We start from the raw sequence: 14,475 nt of genomic DNA on the forward strand, positions 1-14,475 counted from the left end.
TGCGACACGGGGGATTGTGGGCTTTGAGATCGCTGCCGGTGGCCCTGCGCTCGGATCGGTGTGGCTGTACGCAGTTGGTTTGATCGCTGTGTGTGTTGCTGAGGTGGTGTGGGCTGCAGTGGTGCGGCAGGGAAACGGCGTGGCTGACCGTGGTACGGCCAGAGTCGTGTGGCTGATCCGCGTTGTGGCTGTACGCGGCGTGGCCGGATCTCCCCAGTCATGTCGTACCCGGCGGAGGGAGTCGAGTCGGCGTTCAAGAACCACATTGAGGACGTCCGCGCGTACTTGGACTCGCGGCACCCCGACCACTACGCCGTTTTCAACCTCTGCCAGCGCGGCTACCGCCCCGCGCGCTTCCACAACCGGGTACAGCCGGCTTTCCGCGCCATAGCTGCCGCTCAGAACCATTATCATCGTAGCCCTTGTCTGCGGCGTTATTGTGATCATCGTCATTTTTGAAACCATCACTGTTGCTTTTACGGTCATTGTCTTTGTAATTTTCCTTGAAGTCATTGATATCGTCATCACCAAATCTTGTCTGCGGCATTATCTCCGTATTCATCATTCATGGAGTTGGCTAAGCATCCCAATGTAGGATCACAGAACTTGGGCAATCGCTGGTGCCGGTTCTGGTCACCTTCCCAAGCGCATGTCTGTGGCTTCTCGTGCCTCTGAGCGAAAATTGCAAAGCATTACAAATTCGGCATGAATGACGCCACTATGTATATATATTTTTAGAAAATCATGCAAATATTATCATTTATAATATGAGCATCAGCATTGATGTCATTGCCATTTTGTTTGTATTATTACAATGTTATCATCGCCATTCATTATCACTGACATCATCATCGTCGTGAATATTGTCATCATCGTTTTTATCATCATTACATTTCTTGTCCATCGTCACAGTCACCGTAATTTAAACGTCGCCCACCTGTGTCGGCTTGTGCGACAATCGCGCTTCAGCATCATCCCGGTGAGCGTGCGCTGCCACTGTGAAGTCATCGTGCTCGGCTGCGCAGGGACCCGCTGGCACATGTGCCTTCATTGAGCAAAGCAATTACCCACCCCAAGCCGTTATCGACATGACGCCCATGACCGTTCCGCATCCCTGTCTCGCTCCACGTGATAGTTTAAATTAATAACAGTAATTACGTAAATATATATACGACTGTAGGCCTTGTTGTTACATCTGACGGTGTTTCTACAGAAAGCAAAAAGCAGAATTTAAATGGTTAAGGAAGCCTTCGGAAATAATATCCTGGACTCGTATTTGTCGGAGAGCATTCCAGTTTCAAGTGTATTTGCTTTCACCAGCTGAGAACCCAAGGGACGAGGATAGAGTCATTAGCGAGCATGACCTGGTTCGCGTAGAAATGAACACGCAGTCGTATGGAAAATGAAGCATTTGTAAATCGGAGCAAAAACAAACCGAATAGAAATCAAAGCAAAAAAAAAGGGTGTTTGCCAAGCCTGACTCTGCTGATGAGATACTGGGTGTCGAAGCCGGTCCAGAGTTTGCTTGCGTTGAATCGACTTCGCTGAAATTGCATGCTCCCAGACGGCCGTGTGGCATGATAGGATGTGTAAAAATAGAAAGGAAAGATTTGTTCATGTGGAGAGACGGATATGGGAAGTAGGAGGCGAATTCTCTGAAAGAATAATGACTGAATGGTCGCAATGAAGGATCGCAGTTGGATTCAAGTTGTTACATTGCGGTGAATTGTCATGCCTCAAGTGGCTGTAGTAGGAGTCACACGAACCCGTCACGTACAACGTACGCCACACGAAGTATATGAGTAGTCACGTACAACTTACACAACACAAAGTATGTCAGCAGCTGCTAACAACATGCACCACACGACGTATGTCAGTTGTGACGTGTGACATCCAATATGTGTATTTTGAGTTGACGAATTGCTATGTATCGATGTACCACTCCACTGCTATTGGACGGTATGGAATTCACAATAATGATTGTTGATGTGGAGCAACTATGAAAACCATTTTGGACTTGGAAAGAGATGAGCCTTTACTGTAAAACAAGGGTTTTTTTTGGCAGAGCTGCTCTTTGTGTTACTGAAGGGTTTGAATGGCTGGACAATAAAGCAAATAAAAACCAGTTTTTTGGATTTGAGCCCAGTAATCTGAGATAAATGCTAGGTATGTTGTTGGTCAGACAGGATAAGCAATGCACAAGTCTGGTAGAGAGCATTTGCACGTAATTTTAGGCTATAATTTTCAGCTATAATTTCGCAGCAGCAAGAACAAAAAAAACATCACCCCGATGCAAGTTAGACAAGGGGGCCGATTACAGGAGACCGGCATCGGAGCGGCCTCCTCGAGTCCGGCAACCGAGGGGAAGAGAGGACCAAAGAGCAGACGGCTAGATGAGACTGTCAGGGCGGGTGTTTGAGGGCACGTCCTTACGGCTGCGTGGCAGCTGCGGCATCTGGAAAGAGGGGGGTAGGAAGCGTGGTGGTGGCAGAGGTCGCAAACGGGTTTTGATTCCTTACCCGTACCCGTACCCGGCCGCACCAGGGTCGCAAACGGGTACCCGTACCCGGGTACGGGTAGGGTACGGGTACGGGTACCCGATTGCGACCTCTGGGATGAAGCCATGTTGCAGGCGCGGGTGGGTTGATTCTAGGAACTTGAATTGTGAGAAGAGACAAGACGTTGGGAAATGAGTGACAAACAGTTACTCACCAGTGACTCACGGCCTACCCGTACCCGTACCCGGCCGCACCAGGGTCGCAAACGGGTACCCGGCTGGGTACGGGTAGCCGGGTATCGGGTAGGGTACGGGTATCGGGTACCCGGTTGCGACCTCTGGGTGGTGGTGACATCAACGGCCTTGGCTCCGTTGACATCTTGATCTTGAGTCGCAGATGGAACGAGCAGATAAGCAGCAGCAGCAGAAGAAGATTACGGGAATAAAGTCCGCGAATAACAGAGCGACTCATTTGAATAACACTCCGTGATGAGGGTGGACGTGTGCACCCCACCTCAGCGACTCAACAAACGTCGCACTTAAGCCGCAGAGAGCTTTTTACGAAGGTGTCAATTTTGTTCAACCGAAGCGGAGAACTCAAGAGACCAACTTCGGGGCCTCATTTGCAAGGGTGACCTGGTTCCACACCGCGACAAATGTACCTACGCGTAAATAGACTCGAAGAATGTGCGTCAAATACAACGGCGACAGAGCAGCGCGCCGCCACGCGTCTCAGCCATCCGTGTCGTCGTGGTTTGTTCCGCGCTGGTTCAGGTCTCGGAGTACGCCTTCCCGACACGCCGCGCTCCCAACCTCGGCTGCCTCTACACCTTCTGCAAGGACCTGCTCGTGTGGCTCAAGCAGGACCCCAAAAACATCTGCGTCGTGCACTGCCTGGTACGTGCGAGTGACAGCCGCGTCCTCCCCTCGCGGGCATCGTCGCTCGCTCGGAATTCGCCCTCCCAGGTGGTCGGTGGGGTCGGAGGGGGTCGGGGGGGGGTCTGTGGGTTTGGTGGGGTCTGCGAAGTCTGTGGGGTCTGCGGGATCGGTGAGGTCGGCGGGGTCGGCGTTTCTCTCAGGACTAAGAAGCGATGGCCTGCAGGCTGTACCGGGGCGCGGCACGGTGGCGCAGTGGGAACGCCCGTGCCTCGCTGCCTTGGGGAACTCAATTATACGTTGCTCCACAGCACTGCTCATGTGTGGCTGTAATAGGACAAGAATAAAAGCGTTGACCTTTTAGGTTACGGCCCTTTTTAAATAGAATGTACAGAGAGAGGCCAGGGGCAAGACAGAGTGGATGGAAAGAGTATGGATTCCTGCAGTCACGATAGCCTATTATCCAATTGGATAATAGGCGTTAGACACTGCACTTGTTAACACCATGGCGTTCAGATGACTAGTTCCACTATTATTAGCCATTGAGTAACAGACATCCCCTTCAGTAATCAAAAAGTATAGCTGCCAAATAAGCAGCTTTTTATTGAAAGTAATAGTATAAAATGTTAAATTATAAATAGAGCAAGAAGGGCCTGAGTTCAAATCAGGCGCTTTTCTGCATGGCGTTTGCACGTTCTCCCCCCTGTTCTACAAGGGTTTCCTCTGGGTTCTCTGCTTTCATGAACCCAGAGCGAAAACACACAGTGTCATCGATGTTGGCCAAACATCCCGATGTAGCAGGAACCTCCCAAAAAAAAGAGTCTTCGGACTCTGCGTGCCATTCCGAGGAAGTCGCCCCCGCGTACCTCTCATCAGCACGGTTGTCGACGTACGGTGCGAAAGAAGTTCAACATGCGTACACACACACCTGTTGTGACCTAGCCCGCTGCTTCATTCATACGGCTTGCGGCCACATGACGCCCACGACTTCAAAGTAGTATATAATGCCTATAGTAGTATCTACTGACTCTACAGTAGTATCTACTCACACTACAGTAGTATCTACTGACTCTACAGTAGTATCTACTCACACTACAGTATCTACTGACTACAGTAGTATCTACTCACACTACAGTAGTATCTACTGACTCTACAGTAGTATCTACTCACACTACAGTAGTATCTACTGACTCTACAGTAGTATCTACTGACACTACAGTATCTACTGACTACAGTAGTATCTACTGACTCTATAGTAGTATCTACTGACACTACAGTAGTATCTACTGACTACAGTAGTATCTACTGACTCTATAGTAGTATCTACTGACTCTACAGTAGTATCTACTGACTCTATAGTAGTATCTACTGACACTACAGTAGTATCTACTGACTACAGTAGTATCTACTGACTCTACAGTAGTATCTGCTGACTCTACAGTAGTATCTGCTGACTCTACAGTAGTATCTGCTGACTCTACAGTAGTATCTGCTGACTCTACAGTAGTATCTGCTGACTCTACAGTAGTATCTACTGACTCTACAGTATAAAATACTGACTCTACAATAGTATCTACTGACTCTACAGTAGTATCTACTGACTCTACAGTAGTATCTACTGACTCTACAGTAGTATCTACTGACTCTACAGTAGTATCTACTGACTCTACAGTAGTATCTACTGACTCTATAATAGTATCTACTGACTCTACAGTATAAAATACTGACTCTACAGTAGTATCTACTGACTCTACAGTAGTATCTACTGACACTACAGTAGTATCTACTGACTCTACAGTAGTATCTACTAACTCTACAGTAGTATCTACTGACTCTACAGTAGTATCTACTGACTCTACAGTAGTATCTACTGACTCTACAGTAGTATCTACTCACACTACAGTAGTATCTACTGACTCTACAGTAGTATCTACTAACTCTACAGTAGTATCTACTGACTCTACAGTAGAATCTACTGACTCTACAGTAGAATTTACTGACTCTACAGTAGTATCTACTGACTCTACAGTAGTATCTACTGACTCTACAGTAGAATTTACTGACTCTACAGTAGTATCTACTGACTCTACAGTAGTATCTACTGACTCTACAGTAGAATCTACTGACTCTACAGTAGTATCTACTGACTCTACAGTAGTATCTACTGACTCTACAGTAGTATCTGCTGACTCTACAGTAGTATCTGCTGACTCTACAGTAGTATCTGCTGACTCTACAGTAGTATCTGCTGACTCTACAGTAGTATCTGCTGACTCTACAGTAGTATCTGCTGACTCTACAGTAGTATCTGCTGACTCTACAGTAATATCTACTGACTCTACAGTATAAAATACTGACTCTACAATAGTATCTACTGACTCTACAGTAGTATCTACTGACTCTACAGTAGTATCTACTGACTCTACAGTAGTATCTACTGACTCTACAGTAGAATCTACTGACTCTACAGTAGAATCTACTGACTCTACAGTAGAATCTACTGACTCTACAGTAGTATCTACTGACTCTACAGTAGTATCTACTAACTCTACAGTAGTATCTACTGACTCTACAGTAGAATCTACTGACTCTACAGTAGAATTTACTGACTCTACAGTAGTATCTACTGACTCTACAGTAGTATCTACTGACTCTACAGTAGAATTTACTGACTCTACAGTAGTATCTACTGACTCTACAGTAGTATCTACTGACTCTACAGTAGAATCTACTGACTCTACAGTAGTATCTACTGACTCTACAGTAGTATCTACTGACTCTACAGTAGTATCTGCTGACTCTACAGTAGTATCTGCTGACTCTACAGTAGTATCTGCTGACTCTACAGTAGTATCTGCTGACTCTACAGTAGTATCTGCTGACTCTACAGTAGTATCTGCTGACTCTACAGTAATATCTACTGACTCTACAGTATAAAATACTGACTCTACAATAGTATCTACTGACTCTACAGTAGTATCTACTGACTCTACAGTAGTATCTACTGACTCTACAGTAGTATCTACTGACTCTACAGTAGAATCTACTGACTCTACAGTAGAATCTACTGACTCTACAGTAGAATCTACTGACTCTACAGTAGTATCTACTGACTCTACAGTAGTATCTACTGACTCTACAGTAGTATCTACTGACTCTGCAGTAGTATCTACTGACTCTACAGTAGTATCTACTGACTCTACAGTAGAATCTACTGACTCTACAGTAGAATCTACTGACTCTACAGTAGAATCTACTGACTACAGTAGAATCTACCGACTCTATAGTAGTATCTACTGACTCTACTGTAGCATCTACTGACTCTACCGTAGTACAGTGAGGGAAAAAAGTATTTGATCCCTTGCTGATTTTGTACGTTTGCCCACTGACAACGAAATGATCAGTCTATAATTTTAATGGTATGTTTATTTGAACAGTGAGATACAGAATAACAACAAAACATTTTTTGCAGAGGGGTCAAATACTTATTTCCCTCATTAAAATGCAAATCAATTTATAACATTTTTGACATGCGTTTTTCTGGATTTTTTTGTTGTTATTCTGTCTCTCACTGTTCAAATAACCTACCATTAAATTATAGACTGATCATTTCGTTGTCAGTGGGCAAACGTACAAAATCAGCAGGGTATCAAATACTTTTTTCCCTCACTGTACCCATCGCTGCAAGCTTCTTGGCAGCACTAATCGGGAACTAGAGGGGGCGGCGGTGGCAGCGTTGGGGGGAGGACGACGACTATATCCGACACTGACGCGTTTCCCGTTGGACTAGGACGGGCGTGCCGTGTCGGCGGTGGCGGTGTGCTCCTTCCTGTGCTTCTGCCGGCTCTTCAGCACTGCCGAGGCGGCGCTCTACATGTACAGCCTGCGCCGCTGCCCTCCTGGAATCTGGCCGTCGCACAAGCGGTGAGAGAGAGAGAGGCGGCCACGCGACGCCGTGCTTGTCTCGGTGGGGGTTGCGTCAAAGATCCCGCCGGGCATCATTCGCAAGAGGAGGCCCTCGTGTGCCAGCAGCGTCGGGGTTGCCAAACTCGAAACTGACACCGCAAATTGCTCGATTGGAACTATACGTAGCAATCATCGCCCCCCCCCCCCCCCCACCACTACTAGCAGACGAAATGCTCTAAGCCGCTAATTTCGAACGGCACTCATCCTGATAAGATAATTGGTTTTTTACCCTTTTATCTGGCAATAAAACTGACACCTTTTTCTTACAAGGAGTCATGTTTGCATAGACCACAATACCTGCAGTCGTAATGCAAACAAAAACATAACTCTGATAATGTATGCACTGTCCTTGAAGTTGATTGGTCCACACCCGAGACAGCTTTCCTTAGAGCCTGGTCTCACATGGTGTTGAGCACTCATCTTGTTTTGTCTCGAGTTCTCAGGAAGTTAATTAAACAACGTGAGCTTGAAAGTTGATGGCACCCCGCGTGTGTGTACGAGTGTGCACGTGCGTGGGGAGCGCGCTGCGCTCCGAACCCGGCAACCCGGGTTCGATTCCCGCTCACGGCCAATACCAGCGACGAATTTCTGAATCGGTCCTCGGCCTCCCCTAGGTCGACTCGGCCTCAAATGAGTACCTGATGCGATGTGCAAATATTGGCACTAGGAAGACAAAGGCGGCCGGGCGTGGTGCTGGCCACCCACCCCCTCGCGTGCCGTGCCAGCCTTGCTAACAGCACCTCTCCCAGGAGTCTGTTGAGGTTATACGGGGGCTCTCTGTCTTTGTGCGCGCGCCGCCGGCGCTGCAGCTACATCGAGTACGTGTGCGACATGGTGGCGGACGAGCCCATCATCCCGCACGGCAAGCCCGTGTGCCTGCGCTCCGTGACGCTCTCTCCCGTGCCGCTCTTCAACAAGCAGCGCAACGGCTGTCGCCCGTTCTGCGAGGTCTACGTCGGGGAGGAGCGAATCCTCACCACCTCGCAGGAGTACGACAAGATGAGGTGGGCGCGCCGCGGCGCAGGTTCCCACCGATCAGAGTCGCCCGATGTCGGGAGGGGGCTTCCTCGGGAAGTTGATGAACCCTTTTCCCATTCCGTTAACGGAATACGCGTACGTCAGTAGTTTTTCTTTCGGATCTGTTACGATAACGTACGTGTACGTCATCACAATGGAACCGCAAGAAAAACTGACGTTGATTTTTCTTGACCGAGGCTCCCGCAAGGCCATGCGGGAGGGAGTGTGGCACAGTTTGGCGCTGCTATCGTAGTGTGCGGAGGTCGTGTCGCTACGGTTCTCTGCAGGGAGTACAATGTCTTTAAAAAGAACGGCGCTTCTCTGAATAGAATTAACGCCGAACCGCTTGCGTGTACCAACATTCATTGGTGAACAGGAGCCACCGTGCAACTTGCGGTTGTCTCGGATCGGGAAAGGGTGAACATTTTTCTCTTGATAAAATCAACGATTATTTGCTTTTGATGGAGCCGCCCTCTCTACGCGCGATCTTACATCTCTTCCCCGCACATTTGAAAGGGGACCCCCCGTGTCAGCTGTCCCTGCTCGGCACAAAGTGACTCAGCACCTGGCCTGCAAACGGGGGGGTTGGTGGGGGACGTTGGGATTAGTCTGCCACTAGGAGAGGGGGGCGGCAATTGCTACGTGTAATCCCAGTTGATAAATTTGAATTGACGAACGGCTCAGCAGCCAATGGATGGGCAGCTCTAACCGGAGGTGGCGAGAAGAATTCGGGTGAGGGGGAGGGAGGTGGGGGGGGGCGGAAGGTCTAAAACGTCGAACGACCAGCAACAAACAGCACTGCCAGAGTTAAATTTCGATTTAAAGCTTTTGTGACTGCAGGGATTCATCTTCTTGGTTCTTTCGGTAAAGTCACGTAGAAGGGATATAATAAAATAATAAAAATTAAACATAATAAAATAATTCTCACGACGTTTCGGCCACAACGCAAGCAGCCGTCCTCAGGTGAAGAACAGGTCTGTCGGAAAGACAGCGTCTGAATGGGCACCACCAGGCTTGGCAGCGTATATTTAAGCTGGGTTGGAGGGGGGAAGGGGCGCCTTGACAAAGGAATTTGCATATCAAGAGGAATTTAGCATATTTATGGGAAATGCAGACTGCCAGAGTTGTTAATAGATGAGAGTCGAGGACACGCGTATTGAATTGAGCAAGGCTTTGAGGGTTTGGGGGCAAGAGACGCTAGAGGAGGAAATTCCAACGAGGTGCAGTGCGTGGGAAGAAGCAAAAGGTGGAGTGCTGTGCCCTGCAGTGACGGCGGAGGTGGCGGCGGTGGTGGTGGTAGTGACGGCGGCGGTGATGATGGCGGTGGTGGTGGCGGTGGCGATGGTGGTGGTGGTGGTGGAACACCGCGTTGGTGAGACGACACAGTCGGGTAGTGTGGGTGCGCAGCCTCTTTCGACCGACCCGGCTGCCACAGTGAGAGTGGTGCCCGGTGTGGTCTGTTGGGCACGGAAATCCGTTCCGGGTCGCTGACGTGGCCGCCGCGCTGCCAGCTCACTGCTCGGACCTCCGAGCCTCCCAGCCTCCCCCTCAAGTGAAGGCGCTTTTAAAGGGCATTTAGGCATTTAAATGGTATGGACACTGGTAAAGGGCATGGATTCTGGGTAAAGGACATGACGCTGGGTAAAGGACATGGATGCTAGGTGAAGGGCATGACGCTGGCTAAAGCGGATGGACGCTGGGTAAAGCACATGGACGCTGGCTAAAGGGCATCGACGCTGAGTAAAGGGCATGGACGCTGGGTAATGGCATGGATGCTTGCAGGGATTTCCAAGTGGAGGACAAGAAGGCGGTGATTCCCATGGGCGTGACGGTGTCGGGCGACATCCTGATCATCATGTACCACGCAAGGTCCACACTCGGAGGACGCCTGCAGGCCAAGGTACCCGCCATCGTTTATTGTGACTGGCGTCGTCATCGTTGGCCGTGGTCAATCCACTGCTGGACGAAGGCCTTCCCAACGTCGCCACCATCTCTCGCGATCCTGCGATGCACACGAACCGATCTCGTCACTCCATCTCCTCGGCGGACGTCACCTGCGGAGACGCATTCCTCCCCGAAGGATACATAAAAAAAAAGTTAAATTGTCGACTCGTTCAGCCGTGCAAAACATGCGTAGGCACGCGAGACGTAACGTGTGACTTCCCCCGCTGTGTGCTTCTCAGATGACCTCGATGAAGGTGTTTCAGATCCAGTTCCACACGGGCTTCATACCAAGGAACGCCACGTCCATCAAGTTTTCCAAGTGCGTATTGTGTTGTGTCGCGTAAATTACTTGGCTAATCTGCACGCCCACATTAGCTGAAAAGCCGGTTTGGGGACGGATCGTGTTCCTGAGCGGCAAACTGTTTTGTTCTTTAATTTCACTGAGAAAAGGTACGGCCGTCGCGACGTGACAAACCCAAGAAATCCGATCCACGTTAATCCATGGTTGTCGTGTTGTCTGTTTCTCAAAACATGGTTACGTCACGATTGTCCTTGGAACCGTTTCTCCCAATGGTTGCTCCCAACGGTTCCAACCACACGCCCAGAAATGACCCAGCTTTGTACTTTTGCCTTGTACTTTACTGCATGCGGGCATTTAATCTTTCTGATGAACTATTCAATTCTCTGAAATTGCAAATTTGGTCATCGCAGTTGTACACAAATAGCTTTTATCTGTTAAATTAGTGCTTTGCAGTGTATTTTTTCTGAGTAATTGATGGCATGGCATTTATATCACTTCATCATTTTTGTAATTATTTTGTGTGGATCTGACAGGATGTTCGCTAGCAGTGAGAGATCGTCAAGTCGTAACGATTTGCGCAGACCTGCGCGATGACTTTGCTGCGTGAACTACAGTTGAATAGCTTTCAAGGCGGCTTCATTCCTGAGCAATCAGTTGCGCAATTCGGTTGCGTGCAACCGAATCGCTTGCATGCAAACGTCTGCAATCGGTTGCAAGCTGTTGCGCAACCGGTAGATTGACGGACTCGACTCTCAAGAGGGGCGATCCTGCTCCGCGATCTGTAGTGACGCGTGCCGTCGCGTGCTCAATTGTGAGCTAAGATTTCGCTCGTTAGATTCCTGATATAGGGAGTTGGGAGAGGGTGCAGCTGACAGAATAAGGGGCGGGCCTATGCCGTCGAGGGCCTGGCCAGACACCACGTGCTTTGCTGCGCAACTTTCCGCTCGGGTGCGGACAAAGCGGTTGCGGGCGATCGAAGTTGCGCAGTTTGCAGAGCGATCCGGCCGCGCGGCCGTTCGGAAAGTCAGCGGGGAGGACGAGCGAGCCGTTGGTGCCGTCCGAGGGTGGCACGCCGATGACCCCCGACCTCGCGGACGCTGCGTCGGTCGCGCAGGTACGACCTGGACGCGTGCGACATCCAGGAGAAGTACCCGGAGCTCTTCCAGGTGGTGTTGGAGCTCGAGGTGGAGCCCCGCGACCGCCCCTCGCCGCACCCGGCCCAGCCCTGGGAGTCCTTCTCCGCGCGAGGCCTCACCCCCAAGCCGCTCTTCTCCAGCCGCGACGAGCAGATCAGCACCCTCGCCTCGTTCGGTGCCCACCGCCTAGACACGTTTTGTCTGTCTGTCCGTCTCTTGCCTGACAGCTCCCCGTCAGCTGCCCGACTACTACTTAAGTGCTCTCTGTGTAACGGGTGTGGGAGGTGGGCAAACACTCGTGAAGGTTGATTCATTTCGAACTCAACTCTTTCTGTCAACTTGTGTTGCTGTGAGGCAGCACAAGTTGTTGGCACTAAGAGAAAACGGAAAAAAGTTCACGAATAGAGTCGCCCAGACGTGGAGATGGATTCTCTACACCAGGGGTCGGCAACCAAAATAACAAGAAGAGCCATTTCTTTCCAATTCGGTACAAAATTCAGTATTTCAAGAGCCGCAATGCATCTGAGTACATATGTACTCATCGTCAAGAAGCAGCCCGTAAAGAGCCGCATGCGGCTCCGGAGCCATAGGTTGCCGACCCCTGCTCTAGAGGGATATACGGGTGTTGGGCCAATGAGTTGTGTAAAGAATCCTTTATTTTTTTTACGTGGAGAGATGGATAATGAGGGAGACCTGTTGTGTGTTTATCCGTTTGGTTATTAAAATTCTCTGCAAGTACGTTAATGATTATTTTGCGTTACGCTTGACATAATTTTGCCTCGAGGTGTGGTAGCTCCCCAGCCTTGATGATACAAGCGAGCCCAGCTCTCCTGGCGAGACACTGAACGTCGAAAACAGTCCAGAGTTTGTTGGTGCCGTGGGGCAGATGGTCAATGTGAAAGACAAAATAAGTGCACGTTGTACACTGAGGCACAGGAATGTAACAGAGACGTACCAGTGCGTCTGCTTTAATTGCGTTGTCTGACGGGCTTCAGGCACCTACTTGACGCTTCGCACAACCAACCAAACAGGATTTGAGAGAGAAATTCCTAGAGGTAGTGGGGGTGTGGTGCTCTAACCCCGAGGTCAGAATTCCACAGGGTGGAACTTTTTAAAATACCGATCTGCCCTCCCTTGTGTCGTTCCGTCGCGCCAGAATGGATTAACCCGCGGATTCTCTGTTACCCCGTAACTGTGGAATTTTTCGGCGTGATGCACCGGGCTCGCGTTTTGTTGCAAAACAATATAAATACCGATCTCACTCGAGCCGCGTGTGGGGTGTTCCTACTTCAGGCAAACCAGAGCTGCCCAGGGAGCCTGGATCCGGCACGCAGTACGATTCCGGGAGTCCAGCGCAGAATCCAAGCGCGGTGGAATCGGACGAGCCGGGGTGCAGCAACTCCCACTCCAGCGCCGCTTGGGAGCGTGGGTCCTACTGCACTCAATCTCACAATCTCTCACTCACACACTCACCCGCTCTCTCTCACTCTCTCACAATCTCTCACTCACACACTCACCCGCTCTCTCGCACTCACACTCGCTCTCTCACTCACACTCTCTCACAATCTCACACAATCTCACACACTCTCACTCTCTCACACTCTCTCACTCACACACTCACACTCTCACGCTCTCACAATCTCTCACTCTCACTCACACTCACCCACTCACACTCTCACAATCTCACAATCTCACTATCTCACTCAAACTCACAATCTCACACAATCTCTCACTCACACTCTCACCCGCTCACTCACACTCACTCACACACTCACTCGCTCTCTCTCGCTCTCACTCACTCAATCACACTCTCTCACTCACACTCTCACCCGTTCTCTCTCGCTCTCTCACCCACTCTCTCGCTCTCTCACCCACTCTCTCACTCTCTCACTCACACTCTCTCACAATCTCCCACAATCTCTCACCCGCTATCTCACACTCTCACTCACTTTGTCTCGCTCTCACTCTCTCACTCACACTCCCCCACTCTCTCACTCACACTCTCACCTGCTCTCTCACTCCCTCACTCACACTCCCCCACTCTCTCACTCTCTCACTCACACTCTCACCCGCTCTCTCACACTCTCACCCGCTCTCTCACACTCTCACCCGCTCTCTCTCGCTCTCACTCGCTCAATCACACTCACCCACCCTCTCTCTCTCACTCACACTCTCTCACACTCTCTCACAATCTCTCACTCACACTCTCACTCGCTCTCTCTCGCTCTCACTCGCTCACTCACACTCACCCACTCTCTCACTCTCTCACTCACACTCTCACCCGCTCTCTCACACTCTCCCTCGCACCCTCACACTCACGCTCTCACACTTTCACTCTGGCTTTCACTCGCACTCTCACAATCTCACTTGTGCTTTCACTAGCTCTCTCACTATCACTCTCGCTCTCACTCGCTCTCTCACTCTCACTTGTGCTCTCACTCGTTCTCTCACTATCACTCTCGCTCTCACTCGCTCTCTCACTCTCTCACTTGTGCTCTCACTCGCACTCTCACTTGTGCTCTCACTCGCTCTCTCACTCTCACTTGTGCTCTCACTCGTTCTCTCACTATCACTCTCGCTCTCACTCGCTCTCTCACTCTCTCACTTGTGCTCTCACTCGCACTCTCACTTGTGCTCTCACTCGCTCTCTCACTCTCACTTGTGCTCTCACTCGTTCTCTCACTATCACTCTCGCTCTCACTCGCTCTCTCACTCTCTCACTTGTGCTCTCACTCGCA

At 50.0% G+C, this 14,475-nt stretch overlaps 1 protein-coding gene across 2 annotated transcripts in view; it reads left to right on the forward strand.

Annotated features, from left to right (window-relative positions):
* LOC133350085 (cyclin-G-associated kinase-like) overlaps positions 1–14,475 on the forward strand; it is a 66,229-nt gene that overhangs the window by 27,826 nt on the left and 23,928 nt on the right. For both annotated transcript variants that reach the window (XM_061564089.1, XM_061564098.1), the window contains 8 exons: positions 218–366; positions 3,272–3,394; positions 7,164–7,297; positions 8,149–8,343; positions 10,139–10,256; positions 10,540–10,619; positions 11,716–11,912; positions 13,031–13,162. In XM_061564089.1, the coding sequence (XP_061420073.1) occupies positions 218–366; positions 3,272–3,394; positions 7,164–7,297; positions 8,149–8,343; positions 10,139–10,256; positions 10,540–10,619; positions 11,716–11,912; positions 13,031–13,162 (1,128 nt within the window). The remainder of the gene's footprint in view (positions 1–217; positions 367–3,271; positions 3,395–7,163; positions 7,298–8,148; positions 8,344–10,138; positions 10,257–10,539; positions 10,620–11,715; positions 11,913–13,030; positions 13,163–14,475) is intronic.

The sequence above is a fragment of the Lethenteron reissneri genome, chromosome 4, assembly GCF_015708825.2.
Source record: "Lethenteron reissneri isolate LAM-NWPU_2019-01 chromosome 4, ASM1570882v1, whole genome shotgun sequence".
Classification (NCBI taxonomy): domain Eukaryota; kingdom Metazoa; phylum Chordata; class Hyperoartia; order Petromyzontiformes; family Petromyzontidae; genus Lethenteron; species Lethenteron reissneri.